The sequence below is a fragment of the Ruditapes philippinarum genome, unplaced genomic scaffold, assembly GCF_026571515.1.
Source record: "Ruditapes philippinarum isolate M1 unplaced genomic scaffold, ASM2657151v2 ctg10089_1_1_1_1, whole genome shotgun sequence".
Lineage (NCBI taxonomy): Eukaryota > Metazoa > Mollusca > Bivalvia > Venerida > Veneridae > Ruditapes > Ruditapes philippinarum.
Window position 1 is genome coordinate 9314 of NW_026865999.1, and position 24476 is coordinate 33789.

The 24476-nt window shown below is 32.8% G+C and overlaps 1 protein-coding gene across 1 annotated transcript; it reads left to right on the forward strand.

Moving 5' to 3' along the window:
- The first annotated feature begins 770 nt into the window (after positions 1–770).
- On the forward strand, positions 771–24470 carry LOC132730959 (DNA repair protein XRCC1-like). The gene is made up of 17 exons (XM_060717042.1): positions 771–929; positions 2158–2250; positions 3574–3681; positions 4542–4700; positions 5236–5304; positions 5813–5933; positions 7064–7224; positions 7884–8049; positions 12015–12183; positions 12825–12938; positions 13308–13381; positions 15592–15624; positions 16269–16362; positions 20328–20452; positions 21062–21212; positions 21892–21967; positions 23000–24470. The coding sequence occupies exons 1-17, from the start codon at positions 879–881 to the stop codon at positions 23114–23116; spliced, it is 1881 nt and encodes a 626-aa protein (XP_060573025.1). The 5' UTR covers positions 771–878; the 3' UTR covers positions 23117–24470.
- The last annotated feature ends 6 nt before the right edge of the window (positions 24471–24476 follow it).

Below are 24476 nucleotides of genomic sequence, written 5' to 3' on the forward strand. Positions count from 1 at the left end.
TTCTTACCATCTTACCAAAAAGAATATTAAAACACGTACCATGCAATTGTGCAATACATTCAAATGTACAAAAATCTAACAAAGCACATTTATGTTAAACAAGCACATCTAGTGTTAAAATAATATCTTAAAATTTCACATACTAGCTTTTGTTATCGGAAACACCTCTCTTTTATCTCATATCACGCCTTTCAGTTGAATGCCGAGCTAAAGATTTTGTCTGTTCATCTCTCTCTATATATATAGTACTTTACAACCCATACCTTTCAGGGCTACTCTATCTTGATGAATGTGACCATTACCTATGAATGTTTCTATGATGTGTCCTCGACCACCTAGAATCGCTTTCAGAAGACCTATGGGACATTGACCTACGACTATCCCTTGACTGCCGAGAAATAGACCTTTGCGACAGGCTATTTGAGATGAAAAAAAAGACCTTGGCAATGACCTGTCGGAATGACTCTCTTGTGAAACCGGCCTGCATGTACTTCTATCCCTTCGGCGGGATAATTTATGTTTCATATAATTTATATGTGTTATAAATAAATCTACGTCAGATTAAATTTCCTGTTCCCTATATCATAACCAATCATCGCTCTGGAGCTTTATATGAAATAAAAGTATTTGACTCTATGGCCTTTCGAATATTAATTTGCAAATATTAAAATCGGCAGAAAGATAAGTTCTTTAGTGGTGTTCAATCTTTAAGTTTAATTTATTAGTGTTTTGAAACCTAAGTGTTCGGTAATTTCCGACTATCACGGAATTTGACGACTGCATCCCGGCAAGTTTGTAAACAAAAGTTACAAACTCAAAAATATTTACCCAAACATCACAAGAAGTTTATAATGCAGATGTGAAAGCAAACACTGAAAATGCCTGAAATAAAGCTCCAACATATTGTTTCATTTAGTAGTGAGGAAAAGGTATATGATAAAAGATTATTCAGCATAATTTCTTGTGCAACAAATTTTCGCGACATTGCCTTTGAAAATTTTAGTTTTTACCAGCTTAGATGTCAAAGTTTAATATTTGTTAACATTGAAAACTATTTTAAATAATCTACATACAGAAAGCTTTGCGTGATTTATTTACTTTCTTATTCATATAATAATATTGGCTCATAGTGTCACACGGAAATTGCAATTTCAGTATTTTTTCCCCTGGGTCTACACTGAAAGTATATATATAGGCTCATTCTATATTTTTAGTATATAAAATTGACAGTGATAAACATACCGGTCTGTTCAAGGAAATTGCTCAATCATCATGTGAATGGTGCATGGCCAGATTCAGTATATGGTACCCACAATGCCAAAGGTGTTAGGCACATTTGTCTTGCCAATAATGGTCAAATAATCATAAAATAATCTCCACTTGATCATCATGAACAAAATAACTATCCATATATATATAATATATGCAAGGTATATAACTCACTATAGCGTATTTCTTGGCATGGTCAACAATTATAGCTCTCGCATTTTTTTTAAATAAGACATATTTTTATACCTATACAGGTTTTTTTCTCACAGGTTTGGGAAGCAGCCCTGCCCTTAATTTTGGGGGGAAATTACATGGTTTATTTTGCAAAAAAGGAAGAAAAAACTTGACGTAAATTTAATTTTTGGGGAAAACTGAATGATTTTAAAGAATTTTTCTTTGGGGGAAGCAGCCCTGTAACAGCCCCTGCTATAAACGTAAAAGGGCTCTGCTATTTTTGCAAACATAGCACAATAGATGTATCTTTCAAAAACTGTTAAAAATATTGAGCCATCTCTTCTTTTATGATAAATAAAATATCAAACTTGAGTCATGAAGAATTACCTTAATTTTGCTAGGTCAACATGTTATGTGCAATTGAAACTTACATATCGGATAATACAGGGTAGAACCACCATGAGTAAACATACATTAATAGTAACTACACTTTTCATACATGTATATTAGAATTATGAACTGTTTTTCATTGCTTTTTATGCACTTTGCATCTGTGCTTATCCCATCCCATAAATATTATTAGACATAATTACTGATATTATTTTTGTATAAACTTTTGAAAACAGGGTTTACCTTGTCATGTACATTCATACCAGAGTTTTGAAGAATTCATTTCAAGCATTATAATTATTGTCTTTTTTGGTTACAAACTAGAACCATCCAGCAGATAATCTACTGAAGCCTGAAGGGACATATAAATGGAAATGTGCAGCACCTGGTGAAAAGAGCGTATCTGTAGTTATTCAGGTATTATATATTTCCCCGCCGTCGTCTGTCCATACTTACATTTGGATACTTAGGTGAAGTTAAGAACGATACATGTTAGAGCTGTCATTGTTGGTATTTTTTTGACGATCAACAATCGATACACATTTAAAAAAATCGATATTTTGACTTATTAATTAAATGTTTAGAAATTATAAAAATTTACCCAAAACATATACAAAAGCAATTATTTCTGTCTAATGTTATGCTTTTGTTAAATAGTGGAAATATTTCATAGCAATGGTGACAAAAATATTGTCTGGAAAAAAATTATGCAGTGGACAATACACTGTACAGAAATGTTTTAAACTGAAATCAATTAAACAGGTATGAAAGTGAATGACAGAGAAGTAATTATAGGTTATTATCGATATATCGTTGATTTTAGTCATCTGATATAGATATATCGTTGATATTCTTTGCACTGAATCAATGACAGCTCTAAAACATGTAGTTAACTGTTCTGTGGCTAAAAGAACAATAGTAGCCATCTTAGTATCCAAATGTTAGTACTTCTATCCATACAAAAGTTGTCCAAGCTACTCCTCAGAAACTACTGGTACAATTTCATCCATACTTTATAGGAATGATCAGTACCAAGTCTAGTAGTATATATTGTCTTTCCAGCAATCACACCTTCTCAGCCCTTTCTGTCAAACTTTGGTTAAGAACCTCAAACACAATAGTAAGAATACAAGAATGGATCTAGTATTTCTGTCTAATCTATGCTAAGAAACTAAACATGTAAACAAATAATAATTTAATGCTAGGAGTTGAAGTGGAGTAAAAGTCCGCCTTAATCATATATATTGATAGATATAAAAGTAAACAAAAATACATTATTTATATACTTATTATTATGGTTGTAGAAACCAAAAGAACAAAATGTCTATCTGTTGACATTTATTCAGATTTGGTTTTCATTGTACATCACTAGGCATTTTTAAAATTGATTATGATTGTCAGTCATATTTTCAATCATAGTAGACTTTACTTTCCTTTAGATGTCAAGTATTTACATTCGTTATACATTATCAATGATTGCACCATCATCAGGCGACACATGTGATCACTGATCACTCTTGTTATTAAACATGAAAAGGCACAAAGGCTTTTGATTTTTAAGGGAATATTTCAGCATTTTAATAATATTGGTGAAAGAAAAACATCCATTTTATATGAGAAAAGTTCTTACTTCACCTGGTATAATTAAAAAAATATAGGCCTTATCAAATTTATTATATATTGATAATGTATATATAATACAATTATGTAATATGTATATATATTTGTATAACTTCACAGTTTGAGAAAGCATCACAAATACAGAGTATAGATATAGGAAATGAAGGGTCAGCATTTGTAGAGATTCTGGTGGGCAGGTCGTCTGCTGCTAATGATCATGACTATCAGGTATTATAAAAATATTTTTTAATTCTTTAACCCTTTCGCTGCCAGAGGGTTATATATTTATTGATCACCTATTTGCTAGAAGGTTTTATAAGAAATTACTATATTATTAATTAATAATATTATGCCGTCCCTATGGCAGTGAAAGGGTTAATAACATCATAGTCTTTGTTAAGCACAAATAGAACTGTAAAAAAAATCAGTTTTTAAAATCATTTTTTAAAGTGAGAGATATTACCCATCTTAACTAATAAGATACACAAGTCATTTTCTGTATATTTAAAATGAAATTTTACTTCTTTAGGAAGAGCAAATAGTTTTATAACATTGAAATAATGATTTTAGGTCATTTTTCATGCTTGTTACCTGAAGAAAGTAAAGCTAAATGTAAAAATATGTGTCATAAAAGTAGCAAAACATATACAAAAATAACAATTCCATACAAAATACTGAATAACTATAACTGTACTAACTACCAAGAAGGAACAGAAGAAAATGATGGTTTAGGTAATTGGCCAATGAGTAATTTTTTGGTCACTTTAAACTTTGGCCCAAATCAAAAAACTTTTGAAAAATAAAAACATTTTTGGAGTATAATGGGCCTTTAACCAATAGAACTCACTGATGAGAAGTGACAGCTGTAATGCACACTGAGCTTATTTAAAATCTCAAGTTAGGTAGTTATTATAAAAAATATACATTTGTACAATGTATTAGATTTGTTTTTCAGATGTTGAAAGTAAGTGCTTATGAAATTATTTTTAGAGGGGTAAAAATTGTATTCTTAGCAGGAAAAGCCTAAATTACACTCATGTCTTGTTGAAAACAAGATAAACGTTAAGAAAATTGTTCTTCTTGCTCAGGTATTGTTGGTTGCATCATCATTTATGACGCCTCTAGAAGCCAGAAATGGTACAAATAGAAACAGTGTACGCATGTTTGATGCAAGTAAATTATCAGCAGCAGTCTCGAGTCAGAAATGGGACAGGGTGAAAATTGTTTGTACACAACCATTTAACAAGGTACATATCTTGTTCTGATCAAATAAAACTTTAAGTGTTGCAAATAAGTCAGTTCATTCATTTATTTTGTCCAAAATTTAAAATGTTTATGGTTAAGAAAAGTACACATAATTATGTTCAATCTACTTTTTGCTTTGCTTAGAAATAACCCTTAAACTGCCTAATTTCTTAATGGACTTGTCCAGCTTCCATTTTTGGAACAGTCTATTATCACTTTTTGGGATATCAAGATGAAAATGAAGGAAAAGATATGAGTTTCTGCCTTTCTGGGGTAATTAATTGCTCCGAGGCAGAAAAAGGGGAACACCAAGTAAAGGAAAGAAGTATGTGTACTGTCAAATATGTATTTACTGTGAAACAGATGTAAAACAGGAGTGTTACATCAAAACGATGCAAATAAAAACATTTCAATAGTAGATGCATGATAGTTTGTCATCTTTTATTATGTTTTCATCACAAATTTTAAACAATTTATCTCCATATTATTAATATGTGATGTACCAGATTACATTATGTTGTTATTGTTTTATTTCAGACAAGTACATTTGGTTTATCATTTATCAAATTTCATAGTCCATCGCTACCTGGAGATAAAGGTTCAGGGGTAGGTGTCCAGCAATTTATATACACTCTGAGTTTGCTACAACTTTAAAAACTTAAAAATTTATTACATCCTACAGTAACACAGATTTTGTTTAAGTTGAAGAAAATTTGCAGGATAGTTTGTTTGAACTGCATCTTATTTTCTCATTTCACCTTTTATTCCAAGTCATATTATTCAGGTCTTGTAAGTTCATCACTTTTGGCCTATCACTTTTGTTAAATGTGATTTAGACTGTCTGTTTGACTGTACCATCATCCTGCTTGGCTCAGTAGGAAGAGCATTAGATCAGTAATCCTGGGGTGGCTGGTTCCATCCTTGAGCAAGGCACAATTTCTCTGTGACATAATTACTTTGTTGTAAATATTTATAAATTTATTCAACCCATTATGAATCCAAAAAGAACAACCACATGCGTACATTCAGTTATTTTTTATTCAAATCAATTTCGTACAAGTATGTTCTTCATCAGTTTTTTGTTTTTGTTTTTTTTCAACCCATTATGAAATAGGAAGGTGAAAAGAAGGTCGGGTTTTTCAAGCTGAAGACAGACAATAAAGATGATGTTAAAACAGGAAGTCTGTTTTCACACCGGAAGCCAGAAACCAGTGCACCATCTACTCCATTGTCAGGTATACTTGTTATTTCCATGCTTATATTTAATTGTTCACCATTGTTTAATGATCAATGGATTGTAATGTTGTTGGATTGTACGGCAAGATAAATCAACACCTTTACATGGACATAAGCCAGTTTCTACCCCACTTATCAGTCTTTCCAGCTGTAATGTATTAGTCAAATACAAATGTATTTTGTTTTCCTAGTAAACTTTTGCTTACTGAGCATGTTCCTTAATTTCCGATGAATTATATATTTGTTAGTTAGAAACACTATTATTACACTGTACGTTATTTACATGTAATCCTTAACATTCTAAAGTTTTACTGGAAACTTATTCATTTGTTAATTTGTGGGATTTGATATTAAGTGGTTAATTTTTAAACCCTGAACCTGCTGGCGGTAAAAGATTCTACCCATGCCCCCATTGCAAATCAAGATCAGATTGCACATCCACGCTGCCAGATCAAGGTCTCCTCTATTCTTTTTTCAGTCAGTACTTATTTTATAACTTTCACTATAAAAATGATGAATGGTTTTGTCCAGATTTAAAGATGGTCTAGTCTGTATAAGATATTTAGTGAGATAAATATTAAGTAGTGAACTGTAAACAATCTAGTCACACTGCCAGGACATATCTTTTCACTGGTGTGATAGTTTAATGATAATTGCTATTAATCACTGAAAAAAACAATAATAATAGTTTGAAAAAATAGACTAAATATTTGAATATTTGGTTCATACCAACTGTCTGTACATATGTATGATAATTGCCAAAAAATATCAATATTCATATTATCGATATTGTAATGTAGCGTTTGCATTGTAACCATTCGATATTATGACACAGAATATTTCTAATTGCTGAGGTTTTATTCAGGTTTTAGGTTCTATTGCTACCCATTAACAGATACAATTGATAGATCCCTACTCTGCACTTTCATTTGAATAACAATAGATTTAACCACAAACTTTGACATGTGCACAAATAGGTTGTGGTGAAATTCTTAATGTATCCACTAATGAACAGTTAAGGGATCTATGCATTGTAGTGAGTCTGTAATTTTCACTTTTATTTCAGAATTTTTCTGGTGTTTCACTTGTTTAGAATTAGAATGTTACACATTAAGATAAATATTTACAGGTGCTGCAGCTGTGAGGGCAGCATCAAGGTTAGCGGAACAGTCTAAATCATCGACCTCTCCATCATCATCATCATCTACACCTGCTAAACTAACAACTAAAGCTACTTTTGAATCCCCGAAAGAAGAGCCCAAAAATCAGGGAAAGAAAGTTCCCACCCCTGTAAGTAGCATATCATGTATCATAGATAAAAAAAGTATCTATAAAGGTAGGTCTTTTTCTTTCTTTGTTTTGAAATTTGCGAGGGTTGTGTAGATATCAGCGAAAGTGGTAAAGTGATAAAGGTTTCCAAAATTGTATTGTTGCCACAACTGCCGTGAAATCAAATCCTGCTTGAGACTTTGGATTCTTTCATGCTGAGAAGCTAGCTCACAGAAGGTTAACTGCTTCTTCTTAGGTACTTGTTCATGTCTTAAATAGTGCACAAAGAAGCATCTGATGTCTGCTCCCATCAAGCAGTAAGCTGGAAAGTTGCTATATTATCTTGACAGTGTTGGTGTGACTTTAGGCTCAGAAGTTTTCCAGCTAGCTCACAGAAGGTTGGTGGTAGGTGGTTCTCCTTATATGCCTGCTCATGCCAGAAATAATGCTGGAGAAGCGTCTGAAGTTTTCCTTTACCAGTTAACTGGAGAGTCACTATATTACCTTGACAGTGTTGATGTGACTTTAAATCAATTCTGCCATATTTGAAAAAAATGAACAAAGAGTTGCTGTTAGGAATTTGAATCAAGTCTCCTAATTTTGTTATAATACTGTTGCTATTTTTAACTCAAGATATTTATTAAAGGCTACTATTCAGATATTCTGCTCTTGTTTTCTAGTCACAGAATAGAGAGAAGAGAAAGCACAATGTTAGTGATAATGATGACACGGATGAGGAGACTGATGATATACCTGCTCTACGTAAACAATCTACCAGTCTTAGTTCTGTCGCATCTAAAGACTCGGGAAAGTCCCTCAAACAGCCGCCTTTGAAGAAAACCAAATGTAATTTGTTTGCTAGAATTTTCATGGAATAGGAATAGCTATATTACTTTTCATGACTTTTCATGACATTGGTTTACTTTGTGCAATTTTATTTCTTATTATTAGATATATTTTGAACTTCACACATGTGTCTTTAGGATTCATGTTTTAGGGTCAATACCTAAGACCCGTAGCTCTAGCATGAATTTTTACTAAATTTTAAGCAGTCCTTTTTGTAACTTAGAATTTTTTTGCATAGATTTAGTGCAACAGTTGTGCAAGTTTTTCTTACAGTTTTATTTCTCATTAAAGGAATAGGAATGGATGGATTGATGTCTGTCTAATATAAATATTCATCATCTTAAAAGAGGTACCATGACAGTTTTTCTGTTGAAATCAGTCCTATAAGTGAGAAATTCGTGTTTTAAGACACTATTTTTTACTTGAGAAATAAGTTCATGGGCGCTGCCATTTTGGCGCTCTGTCATTCTCGCGAGACAGACGAGACCGAGATTGTGACGTGTTACACCCACTTCCGGTATAGGTGTACCCGCTGGTACAACTGAAATATATCTTGATGAAGAACTTATTAATCTTATTACGTACATTATATATTATTTATTAAAACATCATATGAAACTGAATTGCTTTAATTAATTAATTGAAGACGCCGCGACATTAATTATCATTTGTCCGATTTTCAAGCTTGCTGATGATCCCACCACATGATTTAAGCAATGACTGCTAAATTTTCAAAGATAAACCATCAATTTAATTTGGGTACTGTGAGAAACTTCTTCAAATTGACGATATATCCTTTTATTTTGTACTTAATTTTCGCTAGAGAAGCTGTCCGAATAGGGTACATCGCCGGTCATGTATCTTTTTTTTCAGCATAAAATATCAACTAAATCCAATATGCAGCGATCTGCTGAGGACGCGATTTTGAGCCATTGACGCTAAAAATGAGAATGGCACAGGAAAATCGGCAGCCAGACTAATATCCTATGAAAACAAAACTGTCCGTTAGGGTATTAAGGCACCCAGTCAAAACTGGTACCAACAGCAACAGGTTGCCCATTCCCCTGTAATTACGCATATTCTCGGGTTTATCCAGTTCCTCATAGCTTTTTTCCACGTTATCTACTTACCCAATTCCTTTCCCACACAGATACGCATTTCTACTACCGTAAATTTAATCCAATGGAACAAAACATCATTAATCTACTTAATATTTAAAATGATTATTGGTAACTGAAAAAAATGTGTTGCTATTTTATGACATGCTGTAATTTACAGTATAATTTGATAGGTGTGGAACTTAATTTCCCCTAAGGTCATTCAGTTCACTGATGAAGCGTAAAAAAATAGATGTCTATTTCTTCATTAGAATATTTGACTAGGGTGATAAACCAATCAGGGCAACATTGTGCATGATCAAAAGGTCTGTCGGCACAGAGGCATAAAAGGAGCAATAAAAATCGTCAGTACACAGTGTGACAGGAACATTTGGTGCAAATTAGGAACAATTAAAATGGACAATGCACAGTATTTGACATAAGTAGTAAGAACCAGCAATTGTGTGAATAAATTATGCAAATTAGATTTTTGATCAGCCAATAAAAATGTTTTGCCTGCAGTTAATATTAGGCTACGATAACGATGCGCAGCTTCATACGTTGACAGACATGTTAATAATTTACTTTTCAAAAGAATTGCTGATATTTTTGAAATGTCTACATCAATTATAACATATGTTCACACCTTTTAATTTGAAAGTCAGAATCAAACTGCAAAAATTTAATTACATGTACTATTAAGAACACGTTTTAGAAGGATTTTAATAATAATGGTAATTATCGCCGTTCAGTAATTAACAGCCAATTATTCGTTGGTGCGTTTGTTTATTTAATTGCATTATTTGATTGTGAAACTTTGTTAAATAATAAAATGTGTATTTATTAAATCTCTTAAATATTGTTTAATTACATTAAGATGAGACTTTAATGAACACAGCATTGTTTGGAGTAACGGGCATCACTGGCCTGAAGTGGTGCGACCGGTAGACGTTGATTTGTTTTGTTTCTTGATTGTGCCCCCACATTAGCGGCGGGCATTTAGATTTACCCTTGTCCGTCTGTCCGCACTCACAGGAGAGTAATTATGTGGCTAGAGGGACAATAGGTTCTCTTTGATGTCATTCATTCCGTAATGCTTTTATGTGGCTATTTTCTTTTGCGTGGCTAAAAGAACAATAGAGAGAACAATAGAGTAGCCACATAATTACTGTCCTCCGTCCGTCCGTCCGTCCGTCCGTTCACTTTTGTGTCGCACGTAACTCAAAAAGTATTTGACCTAGAGTCATGAAACTTTACAGGAATGTTGATCAGCATGTGTAGTTGTACACCTGGGTATTTTTGTCTGGATATTTTTAGTATTTTCAGAGTTATTGCCCTTGACTTAGTAAAATTTTGCAATTTTCAACTTGTGTCGCATGTAACTCAAAAAGTATTTGACCTAGAGTCATGAAACTTTACAGGAATGTTGATCAGCATGTGTAGTTGTGCACCTGGGTATTTTCGTCTGGATATTTTTAGTATTTTTAGAGTTATTGCCCTTGACTTAGTAAAATTTTGCAATTTTCAACTTGTGTCGCATGTAACTCAAAAAGTATTTGACCTAGAGTCATGTAACTTTACAGGAATGTTGATCAGCATGTGTAGTTGTGCACCTGGGTATTTTCGTGTGGATATTTTTAGTATTTTCAGAGTTATTGCCCTTGACTTAGTAAAATTTTGCAATTTTCAACATGTGTGGCACGTAACTCAAAAAGTATTTGACCTATCTAGAGTCATGTAACTTTACATGAATATTGATCAGCATGTGCAGTTATGCACCAGGTATTTTCGTCTGGATTTATTTCGTATTTTTAGAGTTATTGCCCTTCACTTAGAAAATTTTTGCAATTTTCAACTTGTGTCGCAAGTTACTCAAAAAGGATTTGACATAGTCTTTAAACCTTATGGGTAGGTTGCTCAGCATATTTAGATTTGCACCTGGGGTTTCGCTTGTGGATTTATCCAGTATTTGTAGAGTTATTTCCCTTGACTTAGTAAAAAGATTGACAGAACAGTGGCGCGGTGGGGGCACCCGTGTCCTATGGACACATTTCTAGTTTTTTATTGTTTTTTATTTTTTGGATATTGTTACATATTTTGAACCATAAAAAAATATCCTCTACAGTACACCTCCTGTGAAAATTAAATCGTCTGGTCAATACTTTATTATATTAATATTTCCCTCCGATTCAACTAGATTTATCATAAATCTAAAGATGTGGGGAAATGACATCACGCGCACCTGTTTTTATACGGCCAATACACAAACATGGCCGCGCTTTCTGATTTGTAGAAATCGGTGATTTAGCGATTTAAATTTTGTTATCATTCGTTTAAGATTATTATTTGGCGGCAGAAAATTTGCAGATTTATTATTTTTAGTATTCTTTTTCTGAAATCAAGTTTTTATTCTAACCTTGTCTTTCCCTTTAACAATTCACTGGCAATTTCATGTAAGTCTTCTGAAGTCAAATTGTAGGTATAACTCTAGCAAGAATTTCTGAATATTTCCCCTGTATGGGGTTTAAATTTCTCAATGGCTTCCGTTCAACAAAAGTAAGAGTGCACTTTCCATATGACAGCTCTAGTTTCATAACAGCCTTACAATTTTAAATATACTAGTTTGTAAATGGAATGAAAAGATTTCAACATTTTGAATTTGATTTAATTTGTAGTATAACACAATACAGCATACTCTAAGATAAATAAACGTCAGTGATAATTTGGTATAAATACTACCGATAATAAATAGGTACAACTGTGAATGTTAGTTAAAAATTTTCTTCTTGCTTGATACATGTATTAAGTATATTTTATGTCAAGTCTTATATAATCCACATTTTAAACAGCAAGGTTAATTATTTGCAGCTGAGCCACCAAAAGAGTCCCCAGTGAAAGAGTTCAGCAAGTTAATGGATAGAGTAACATTTGTAATGAGTGGGTACCAGAACCCATACAGAGCAGAGTTGAGGGATCGAGCCTTGTCCATGGGTGCCACTTATAGACCAGACTGGGGGAAGGGGTGTACACATCTTATGTAAGCTTTCTGTTTTGTTTCTCATGCTACATTTATTGTTAGAAACCATTCTTGTTACAAAATATCAGCAAGACATATTATGGAGTTTTCTGGATTGTCTTAGAGAAAACCTACCTTTGTATTGAATCAGGTCTAAATATGCACACATATGTAGTTTGAACCTCTGATGTTCATTTGAATCCTAGTGTTCTTATTTGAGATTTTTAATTCACAGATACGAGCTTGATTGTATGGTCACATGTGCTTCTTTTATATAATATGGAACCTGTAACAAAAAGTCTTGTATGTTTTTTGTTTTTTTTAATTCCAAAGGTGTATGTTGAAAGAGGCAATTGAATAAAGATAAAAATGTTATGTTAGACTTGTTAAAAGGATTCCTTTCATAGGTTAAGTTCAATAAATTTCTTCATATGTTGAATTTGAATGTGAAAAAGTAATCATAATACTGTTCTCTTACTAGGTGAGCATGTCACAGGGTGTAAAAAATGTTCAGCCTGCCTGAGACGCAGACCTGGGACACTCAAAGTACTGTTCCATGTCACTTCCGACTGAGATCTCAGGCTGCTTACATTTGATTTTCCCTAAAATATTGAATAGTTCTTTACAGTAATAATAAATAAGATATATTAAATGCATTTCAGATGTGCATTTGGAAATACTCCAAAGTATAATCAGGTTAAAGGTCGCGGGAAAATTGTGGATAAAAAATGGATAAATGACTGCTATAAACAGAAGAAATTGTTGCCATGGAGAAAGTAAGAAGTCTTAAATATCAACAAAACTATTGTTACACATGCATAAGAACAAATATACTAGTAGCAATTTCATTAAGTCATTCTGGATTTACTCAGCTTTGAATTTGGAACAGTCCATTTGAATTTTAAGGGATTTTAATATCAAAATACAGAAATTGAGCTGCCAACAGTATAGATTCTGGTCAGATTCATGCAGACGTAATTTAGTAGCAAGTAGTCTAGCAATACACCACAGAAAATACAAAAAAATATTTTTCATTGCAGTGAAAAATAAATTTTTACAATGAAAATACAGAAATATGTATTTTATTTCATGAATATTTCTCAATATTTCATTAACTAGTATATAATATAAATTTGTTTTTACAGTTATAGAGTAGGTGATGCTGAATCACCAGATGAAGATTCTGATGAGGAGGTTTTACCTGTTAAATCTAAAACAGGTAAACAAAATACACGTGAACTCTCCCTCTTTCTGCAGTCATATTTTCAAAGATTTTTCTTAAAATAAGGGTTTTTTTCCACAAATTAAGAAATCTCCCTCTTTTTAATGTCAGAACTTTCTTCTTTGTAGGGATGTCATTCGGAGTCCGGATATCCGAACGTTCGGATCACGATTCGGTGTCCGGAGCCGATTTTCGGATCCGGATGTTTGTATAAAATATTTCAGAATATTGAGAAAATGTGAAAAATACATGAACATGCGTTGAGATAATCAACGTAGACATGGTGTTGACACCATATTGCATATTGTACTTTAATTTGACAATACACATCGTAATCTCTGCAGACCACAAAAAAAAAATCAATAATTACTATAAAAATTACGAGTCGTGTATGACACATGTTGTTAATCTACATGTACTAGTATGTTAAACACCAAACAAATTTAATTTTTGTAGGATTCAAGATGAATATTCTAAGTCCCGTGCGATTGTCATCGGCAACGATTTTACATTGTTTATGTCCAAATTTAAATAATTAATTAGGCTATTATTTCTATATATATTTCGGCTTACCGAGCCGTCGACTCCTTATTTTGAGAAAATAAAAAATCTGCAGAAATAAAATTAGCAAATAAAGAAATGCACTTACGAATAGTTATATGTCAATTATCACAGCTTTTATTAAAATTGATACGATAATTATCCGTCAAAATATCTTTCTCCTTTAATATAAATCAAACATGTGCCTTTTTTTAAAAACAATTTTTTCACAGTTTTTTTTCACTTATGAACACTTAAAATATGTGTAATTAATGTAAATTTCGGCAACTTTTTTGATGATTCGAATCAAACAGCCAGGTCTACATGTTGGTAAACATCAAAGATTGGCAGATTCTTTTGAAAAGCCGGCTACACACCTGTCAAAGGTCATCGTGTGTAAATTGTATGCATGTTATTGAACAATGCATAGAAACTTTTAATTTTTTACGGGTGTTATTTTGTTTTCACAAATGTGAGCAAGTGTTATTGTGTATTATAGCACTAATTCAGGAATTTAGACAATCGGCGATAAATTTAATTTTCATTTCATTTGAAATCGTAAGTATCATACGCATTTAATTTATCGATAACAGTCATATTCTATATAGAAAAAATAAAATCAATACCAAAATTATTTTGATACGTAACATTTAATTAAAAAGGAAATGAAACGAAATACTACACTTTGAAAAAGATCGCGAAAAAATGGTTACGTCATATCAGCCAACTAAGAATATAACAACGATCCGAACATCCGGATGTATCCGGATGTTTGATTCGGATATCCGGATGGCCGTTTCGGCTCCAGATGACATCCTTACTTCTTTGTTTATTGCAAATTCTAAAATCTCCCTCTTTTTTTGAAGAAAAATCTTCCACTTGATCATGAAAAAAGTACATGGTTTTATCTATAATATAGTGCATGTTCATTGCTTTGTGTTCTGTTCTTGTAAACAAATGTGTAAATGAAATTTTATTTAAAATGGAACAAATATAAAGCCATTTTTGTTGTTGCTTATAAAAAATATTCTTTGAACATCTCCATGTATGGAACACATTTCCAGAATTTTTATAAATTCATAAAAATACTAAGGTGATTCCTTGCTGAATTTATGTGATGGATTTGCTGTGTTTCAGTTTGGATCAGTCCATGTGAAGTTTAGAGATTTTAATAACAATATGCAGAAATTGAGCTACCAACACAGTATAGAGCCTTGTCAGACACAGATTTCAAGTTTGGCTAGGCTCTGAATTGGTTGGTTTCAGCAGGTAATGGGTTAATCCATCCAAATTATTATATCATTAGTTATAAAGATTGTTGACAGATTATATGGCCGTATATAAACAGCTATTTGTAAATATAACCCGAGCAACTAGGCGAGGGTTATATTGTAAACAGCCGTTTATATACGGTCATATAACCTGTCAACAATCTTTATAACGAATAGCATCATTTTTTAGAGAGAAAAGATTTCTTTATGAATCGACAACAACCGTGTATATAAAACTATATAAACGTCACGATTATCCAATGAAAAGCGATGTTACAAACGTGCAGTATTATAATATTTCATAAATGAATCAAAAAGACATGCACATAATAGAAAATATAAAGAAGTAAAACTTGTTAAGAATTGAATTCATAAAGGCAATTTTTTTCACTTCAGAAAAACAGAAGCAGAAAACACCAAAGAAAGAAGGTAAAAGAATTCTTCTTACTTACTTGTCTTGTTGTGTATCTCTTATTTTAAATGTTGCACAGTGCATTATAAATTGTTGGCAGTTGACAAGGTAGAGAGAGAGAATAAATTATTTCTATAGTTATATGATCATGTATGAACAATTAAGAGAATGAGTATTCTTTAAGGTCATTGACTTCTTATTGTTTCATGGCATGATGGTTCCTTTCCTTTTGAGCATGATAAGGGTTTTCATCATTAACAGATTGACGATCTATATAATTACTTGAAATGCTGTTAAAATATGTTGTATTTTAAGCCTGTATATTAAAATATCCCCATTGACCCTTGGCCAGATCGGTTGTTTTTGTAAGCACATCCGAGGCAACCTCAGATAAAAATGAAAACCCTGAATAATATTTTTTTGCCACAACATAGCATGACATTATTTGATTCTATTCAAGTTTTAAGCAGTTATCAGAAATACTGCAGCAAGAGCTGATTATGCACACAGTTTTAGACACTCGCCTTAAGTATTACAGTAAAAGTTTATGTTTATGCTTTACAAAAAACTATTGTTGTTGAATATTTTGTTTTCTGTAAATTTCAAAAGACTGAGATTAGCCTTAAGCCTGTTAAAAACCTAAAGTGGTTGTAAATTATAGAAAAGGTACCAGTGGTAGATGTTGCAGATAGTGATGATGATATGTATGGGGGAAATACTGACTCAGGGGGAGACACTGAAGATGAAATAAGAAGGTAAATCATTATACAGTCTAACCTGTCAATAAAGGACACCTGCAGATAGCTACACTAAGATATAGTGGTCTTTCTTGCAGATGATGCTTAATTTCCAGATTATTATGCATTTCTGATGTTAAAATCAGACTACATGTATACATTTCCCAATCTTAAATTCTTTTTCTTTGTTAGCTCACCAGAGCCGAAGGCTCAGGGTGAGCTATTAGTATCAAAGGGGGATTTTCCGGCGTCCGTCGTCATGCGTCAATAATCGTCTTCTTCTCTGAAACTACTGGGCAGATTTACTACAAATTTGGTCTGTAGCATCCTTGTGACAGTCACACCTGAATTTGCTCATGTCATTCCAATTGGCCCCTTTTAGGGGTCAGCAGAGCTAAAAATAGCAAAACCTTTAAACATCTTCTTCTGCAGAACTAATTGATGGATGATCACCAAACTTTGTCTGTAGCATTCTTGGGTAGTCTTTTATCAAGTTTGCTCATATTAATTTGATTGGCCCCTTTTAGGGGTCTTTTGGACTAAAAATAGAAAAAACCTTTAAACATCTTTTTTAGCTCACCTGTCACAAAGTGACAGGGTAAGCTTTTGTGATCGCTTTTCGTCCGTCCGTCGTACGTCTGTCGTCCGTCCGTAAACTTTTACTTTAAATGACATCTCATCATAAACCACTAAGCCAATTTCATCCAAACTTCACAGAAATGTTCCTTTGGTGGTAACCTTTGAAAATTGTTCAAAGAATTTAATTCCATGCAGAACTCTGGTTGCCATGGCAACCAAAAGAAAAAACTTTAAATATCTTCTTCTAAAAAACCCAAAGACCTAGAGCTAAGATATTTAGCATGAAACATCCTCTAATGGGTGTCTACATAGTTTGTTCAAATAAAAGCCCTGGGGTGAAAATTGGCCCCGCCCCAGGGGGTCATTGATTTTCCCTATATGCATATAGTAAAAACTTAAAAAATCTTCTTTTAAAGAACCCAAAGAGCTAGAGCTAAGATATTTAGCGTGAAACATGTTCTAATGGATGTCTACCAAGTTTGTTCAAATAAGAGCCCTGGGGTCAAAATTGGCCCTGCCCCGGGGGTCATTGATTTTCCTTATATGTGTATAGCAAAAACTTAAAAAATCTTCTTTGAAAAAAACCAAATAGCTAGAGTTCAGATATTAAGCAGAAACATCTTCTTGTGAGTGTCTACCAAGTTTGTTGTAATAAAAGCCCTGAGGTCAAAATTGGCCCCGCCCCGGGGGTCATTCATTTTCCTTATATGTGTATAACAAAAACTTAAAAAATCTTCTTTGAAAAAACTCAAATAGCTAGAGTTTAGATATTAAGCACGAAGCATATTCTAGTGAGTGGCTACAAAGTTTGTTCAAATAAAAGCCCTGGGGTCAAAATTGGCCCCGCCCCGGGGGACATTGATTTTCCTTATATGTGTATAGCAAAAACTTAAAAATCTTCTTTGAAAAAAATCATATAGCTAGAGTTTAGATATTAAGCATGAAACATTTTCTAGTAAGTGTCTACAAAGATTGTTTAAATAAAAGCCCTTTGGTCAAAACTGGCCCTGCCCCAGGTGTGTCATTGTTTTTAACTATATGTGTAAAGAAAAAACTTGACCAGCTAGACCTTAGATGTTTAGCATGAAACATCTTCTAATGGGTGTCTACTAAGTTTGTTCAAATAAAAGCCCTGGGGTTTAAACTGGCCCGGCTTCAGGGGCCTATATACAGGTGAGCGACTTCAGGGCCATCATGACCCTCTTGTCTACAGAACTAATGGATGGATGATCACCAAAATTTGTCTGTAGCATTCTTAGGTAGTCCTTTATCAAGTTTGCTCATATTAATTTGATTGGCCCCTTTTAGGGGTCTCTAGGGCTAAAAATAGAAAAACCTTTAAACATCTTCTCCTACAGAACTAATTGATGGATGATCACCAAACTTTGTCTGTAGCATTCTTGGGTAGTGTTTTATCAAGTTTGCTCATATTAATTTGATTGGCCCCTTTTAGGGGCCACTAAAGCTAAAAATAGAAATACCGTTAAATGTCTATTTCTAGAGAACTAATTGATGGATGATCACCAAACTTTGTCTGTAGCATTGTTGGGTAGTCTTTTATCAAGTTTGCTAATATTATTTTGATTGGCCCCTTTAAGGGGTCTCTAGGGCTAAAAATAGAAAAACCTTTAAACATCTTCTCCTACAGAACTAATGGATGGATGATCACCAAATTTTGTCGACAGCATTCTCGGGTAGTGTTTTATCAAGTTTGCTCATATTAATTTGATTGGCCCCTTTTAGGGGCCACTAAAGCTAAAAATAGAAATACCGTAAAATGTCTATTTCTAGAGAACTAATTGATGGATGATCACCAAACTTTGTCTGTAGCATTCTTGGGTAATCTTTTATCAAGTTTGCTCACATTAATTTGATTGGCCCCTTTTAGGGGCCGCTAAAGCTAAAAATAGAAAAACCTTTAAACATCTCCTACTTCAGAACCAATTGATGGATGATCACCAAACTTTGTCTGTAGCATTCTTGGGTACTCTTTTATCAAGTTTGCTTATATTAATTTGATTAGCACCTTTTAGGGGCCACTAAAGCTAAAAATAAAAAAAAACCTTTGAACATCATTTCCTACTGAAATAACTGATAGATGATCACCAAACTTTGTAGCATTCTTAGGTAGTCTTTTATCAAGTTTGCTCATATCAATTTGATAAGCCCTGTTTAAGGTATTAGCACCCTAATGCATTACCTCCGCGTTGAAGAGTATTCAAATAGGCTAGAACTACCGTTAACTACATTGAAAATGAGGGCCATGGGTTCAATCCCCAGAAGGGTCAACTTTTTTTTTTCTTTCTTTTTTTCTTTTAACATTATTTATGTATCTCTCATGTCCCATTTGGAGAGAAAAAAGTGTTTAATTTTGATTTTTTAATTTATATAGGTATTTATTGGCTAAATTATGCTAAATCTAGTAATAAATATGGTACCTGATATTTTTAAAGTGTAATATAATCAAAACTAGACGGTAAAAGTATTTCATATTTTACAAGATCAACCAATATACTTTTTTAAAAATTTAGGGAAACTTTGAAAACAGGCACTCATTTGGGTAAATTTTAAGAATTTTTTAAATTAGGCTCCCTAAGTAGAAAAATGGTCAGACACGTGGTAAAAATGGGTGGGGTAGAGTAACATTTTTATACAGATTTCATAAATTTTAAGTAGAAACCATAATTTTGCTTATGTGGATTGTTAGCTGAATGGTACTATTTGTTTCTAACCAAAAATTAATGGGAAAACATTTTTCATTAGAAAGTAATAGCAGATTATTTAAAGGTTCCTCATTTCTAAAAAAGGGCCCTCATAACATCCTAGCTTGAGTTCAGAAAAGTGGCCATAACTTGATTTCCGTACGGTAAACTTTGTTTAAATTTTGCATACAGATGTACTTTAAGGTATACATCTGACCTATGATGTCAATTTTTTAGTTCCTTATAGTGCCCATTAGGGTCCTAATACCTTAAGCTAAAGCTTAAATGCCCCAGGTCATGGCATTTCTTCAAAATATTGTTTAAACAAATTCTATGCTCAAGTTTAATATGAGAATATATTGACATTCCAACACTGGAAAGCAGTTGTTTCTGGTTAGCGAGTCAGGGCCATCATGGCCCTCTTGTATTGATAACTTCATCAGACATTGTGTTTATTTGTGTTTTTGCAGTTACATATTTCAACAAATTTATGGATTTTTCCATATACATGTAGTTTGAAGCAAGAATCTGTGCGACATAAATTATGTCAATTCTAATAAAAGTCTATTTAAAACATATATGCACAAAACTGATGTCAGGGAGCTATTGCAGATTATTGTCAGTTCTGATAATTTGCCTTTTCTTTTAGATTCAATAATTACTAATTAATATATAATTTACCATTCTAATCGAAATTTTAAGGATAAAAGAGGGAAAAGGTAAGAAAAAGAAGACAAGTCCAGGGAAGAGTCCCAAGAAAGAAAGTCCAAAGAAGGCATTACCAGCAGATCCATATGATGTAGATACAGATGAAGATGAGAAACCAGGTAAGACAATATCATCAAATGTCACCTTAGTGCAATAACTGACTAACTCCTATTGAATTTAGAAGAAGTTATTGTATTACTGCACTAAGCAGAAGAAATGTCCTATTCCAAAAATAGAAAATATCATCTTATTTGTAACTGTCTATACATATCACAAGTGTTTATACAGATGTGTATATCTTGTGCCTAAAAGCTAATGTGGTATTTATTACAAATACCATGTTATATTTAATGCCCTGCCCCTGTCTCGAGGGATCAACAGTGTTAAAATTGCCTGCTTCAAATCACTTGTCCCTTACAAATGTGGGATGGAATTCCATCATGGACTTTGGATTTGAAGCTCTCAAATTATCTTAAGAAGGTTGGTGGTTCAACTCAGAAGAAGCTGAAATAATGCACAGAGGGACACCTTAGGTCTTTCTCAACCAGTAATGCCTGGAAATTGCTATATGATCTTTAAAAGTGTTGATATGACTTTAAGACCAAACAAAACAACTTTTCCTTGTCCTGATCATAAGCTGATCAATAGACAAGTAAGACAGTGTTGTCATATCTACAAAACGTGTTTCCTTGTTTCCCATCCTTCATATTTTTTTATTATTATTTCAGGACCGAGTGAAAACAATGATGCAGATTCCGATGGTGATTCTGGTTTACCGGAACTTCCCGACTTTTTTGCAGATAAACATTTCTTTTTATATGGTGAGATGGAAGCTTCACAGAGACGTCTGATGACCAGGTTTATCACAGCTTACGCTGGGTAATATACTTTATACTGTACATACTCGGGTTTCTCTTTTGTGGCCACCGTTTATCCCTGCATGAATGTAAGAGGTGACTAAATGGGTTTGAATTACTTGAATCTATGCATATCTTAGCTCCAGTAGGTGCAGTGGGTTTGACCCCTGGTGTTGCTTTAAGTTTGTAACATCTGAGGTTAGCCAAAATCATCTTTCCTGTTTCTGTGCCATATGTCCTATATTGTGTTAATGTTTAACCAAAGAAAGAAAGAAAAGATTCACTGGTTCCATTTGACCTTCATTTGACCTATTTTCTAGCAATCATTCGGCTTTATTTTGGGGGAGGATGTTGAATATAAAACTTAAAATGAAATATTTGTCTTAGTTGAGTGTGCATACTGAAAATAATATATAATAATATGCATTGCTATCTTTGCCCAATTTTCTCCTAACTTTAAGCAAAACATAGCAAAATTTAGAAATGTCTAGGGTATGTGTTGGTATTTTATTCCCAAGATTCACCATCTAAGGCTGTAAATGTTCTTACAAATTCAAGTTTTGAGTTAGGGAATTTTCTTTTAAAAATGTAGTTTCTGATAACAAATGAAAAGAATAACAACTTTTTTTGTTCTCTGAAATTACTACTAATATTCATGTTAATATTAAGTATTTAACATTAACTTTTGATTAACATTTCAGTGAGTTGGAGGAATATATGAATGACAAGGTGAAGTATGTGGTCACATCCGCCAAATGGGATAAAAATTTTGATGATGTAAGTTACTATTTTTTTTGGTTGCTTTTTTATTGATATGATACTATTGTTTATATATCTATTATTATAAATGGAATGAAGCTGAATGGTGGCCTTGTGTTATGGAGGTCTTATTTTTAACCAAAGGGTCATGGGTTCAAGGTCTACTCAACATTTACAACAATTTTCCTCATATAACACTGTCCATTTCTGGTTAGTTCCAGAAAGCCTGCTTAAGACTGATTCAAGTTATTCTTAAGTTTTCATCACAATTATATGGCATAGATCACTATACCAAATTTCTCTATGCAAGTAATAGGCAACTTTTTTCACATTCCTACACCATGTACACAATCAAAGTGATGTGGTATAGACATGTTGTCTTTAATGCAATTGTTACAACCCAAACTTTTATTACCTTTATTTTTAAGAGTCTGTGATATGTGGGTAGAAGTCATGTTTTGTTATAATTAATTGCCTATCAGAGAATTTTTTGTTCATAAATATTCTTTTATTATTCAAGAGCAGTGCTACTTAAAATGTCAGAAAGTTTTCCTTGACAAATTGTAACTGTATAATTTAGTCATCTCTTCACACATGGAGGAAGATTTTAGCATGATGACCACGAAAGTGTATATATAAGTTCATGTAAAACATTGTGAAGTCAGTAACTATAAATACAACCTTTGAGTACTAACAGTAACAACACCTTGTTTAAGCAATAACTGATTCTGTATGATGGATTTATCCTGCTTGAAAATCAAAACTGTTAGCTGTAAGTTTATTGAATAGAGTAATAAATGCATGGGTATAAGTTAAAATAATAGAAAACCTGAAAACCCTGAATTTAGTATTATTTCAATTGATTTTATAAAGGAAAAGAGAGCTTTCAAGAGTAAGAAAAACCTCTGAACTTAAGGCAAATGCCCGAAGAATTGTACCCATGTAAATGTCTGGTAACACTGGCAAGTTATAAGGACTGTGAACACTCTAAAAGCAAACATTTTGATTTGAATTGATGAATATTCTTATTCCTTTTTCGCTCTTTTTCAGGCATTATCAGAGAACCCTAATCTTGTGTTTGTGAAACCTAAATGGGTGCAAATGTGCCATGAGAAGTTGAAATGTGTACCACATCAGCCATACATAGTTGTCCCCCCTGAAGACTGAAACACATTTTGTACAGTTAAATGTTACACATAGAAATAGAAATTAGAAAATTTAGAACTTCCCCGTAGTGAAGATAAAAAAGAAGCTTTTGTCAATGAATTTGCAGAATGAATTTGGAAAATTAAATGTTTTTTAATTTTATTTGACAAAATAATATAAAAGTTAACCAAATGTTTTAACAGCTCTATTAGGAGAGATGTGGTGTGGAAAGGGTTGGGAGATAATATTTGCAATAAAACTGTTTAGTAGTAATACTAGTATTATGTAACTGTTAAATGGAAAGGAACAGATTTTGTTACAGAAAATATTTAAATATAACTATAGAAAGTTAGATGTTTGGACAAGAAGTTTATCAAAGTCCTGTTGTTGTTTTTAATGATATAAAAATATTTTAGTGCCATTGCTCCCATTAGTAATGTAATACTTTAGGAAATTTGATGGCAGCTAAATATTAAATGTGATAGAACTATTGGATTATAACATCGCATGTATTCAGATAGGATTGTACATAGCTCTTGAAAGGCTTAGAAAAATCTGTATTTATCTTTCTTATTTTCTCTCGTATATACTGAACAGTTTCTGTGTAGCATTTATACTTGCTCCTTACACTCTGTAATACCATTTGGTCCCGTTTATTGAAACTTTTATCTTGCTCTTAATAAAAAATTTGTTAACTTAAAGCATACAGTAGGAAAAGTACTAACTTGTTTGTAAGCATCTTAGTGTCATGATGTAACAGTCACCAAAGGCTCACCCTGTGGAAAAACTCCTTTTTGCAGTGTTGATGATACAAAATTAAATTTTTCTTGAATTTTAAGGAAGAGTTTCAAATAAAAAAGAGCAACAAGCCACTTAAGTTCCATCAGTTTTATTGAACATTTGTCTTCAAGACTATATTAACATATTACAGACAACAAAAGCAGTTAAAATCTGACAATATCTCGTATTCTCTTTGGTTAACTCTCACGCTAATAATCTCATTATTAAATAAGTATACATGTACAAACTTAAGCTGAGGTAGAAAGTAAAGCCAATAAGATAACAATGAAAAAAATAACACTTTAAAATAATAACATATTAGCAGCTTTACGCGGAATTTTCATAATGGATTTGCCCTGCTTAGAAATTGGAATAATCCATCCAGCTGCAAACTGTATAGGACCTGGCAAGGTTGCACAGATGTGCAGGCAGCCCAGGCTCTAGACTGGCGTAAAAAGGGCAATCACTTCCTGTTTTAGCAGGTTAAGGGTTTGAATATCTTTCATATTAGAATTAAGACTTAATAAAACAAAGAGATAATGTAAATCTCATCTTTAGATAGGCTGGAATATAGATTTTACTTGGTAAGACACTGCTAAAT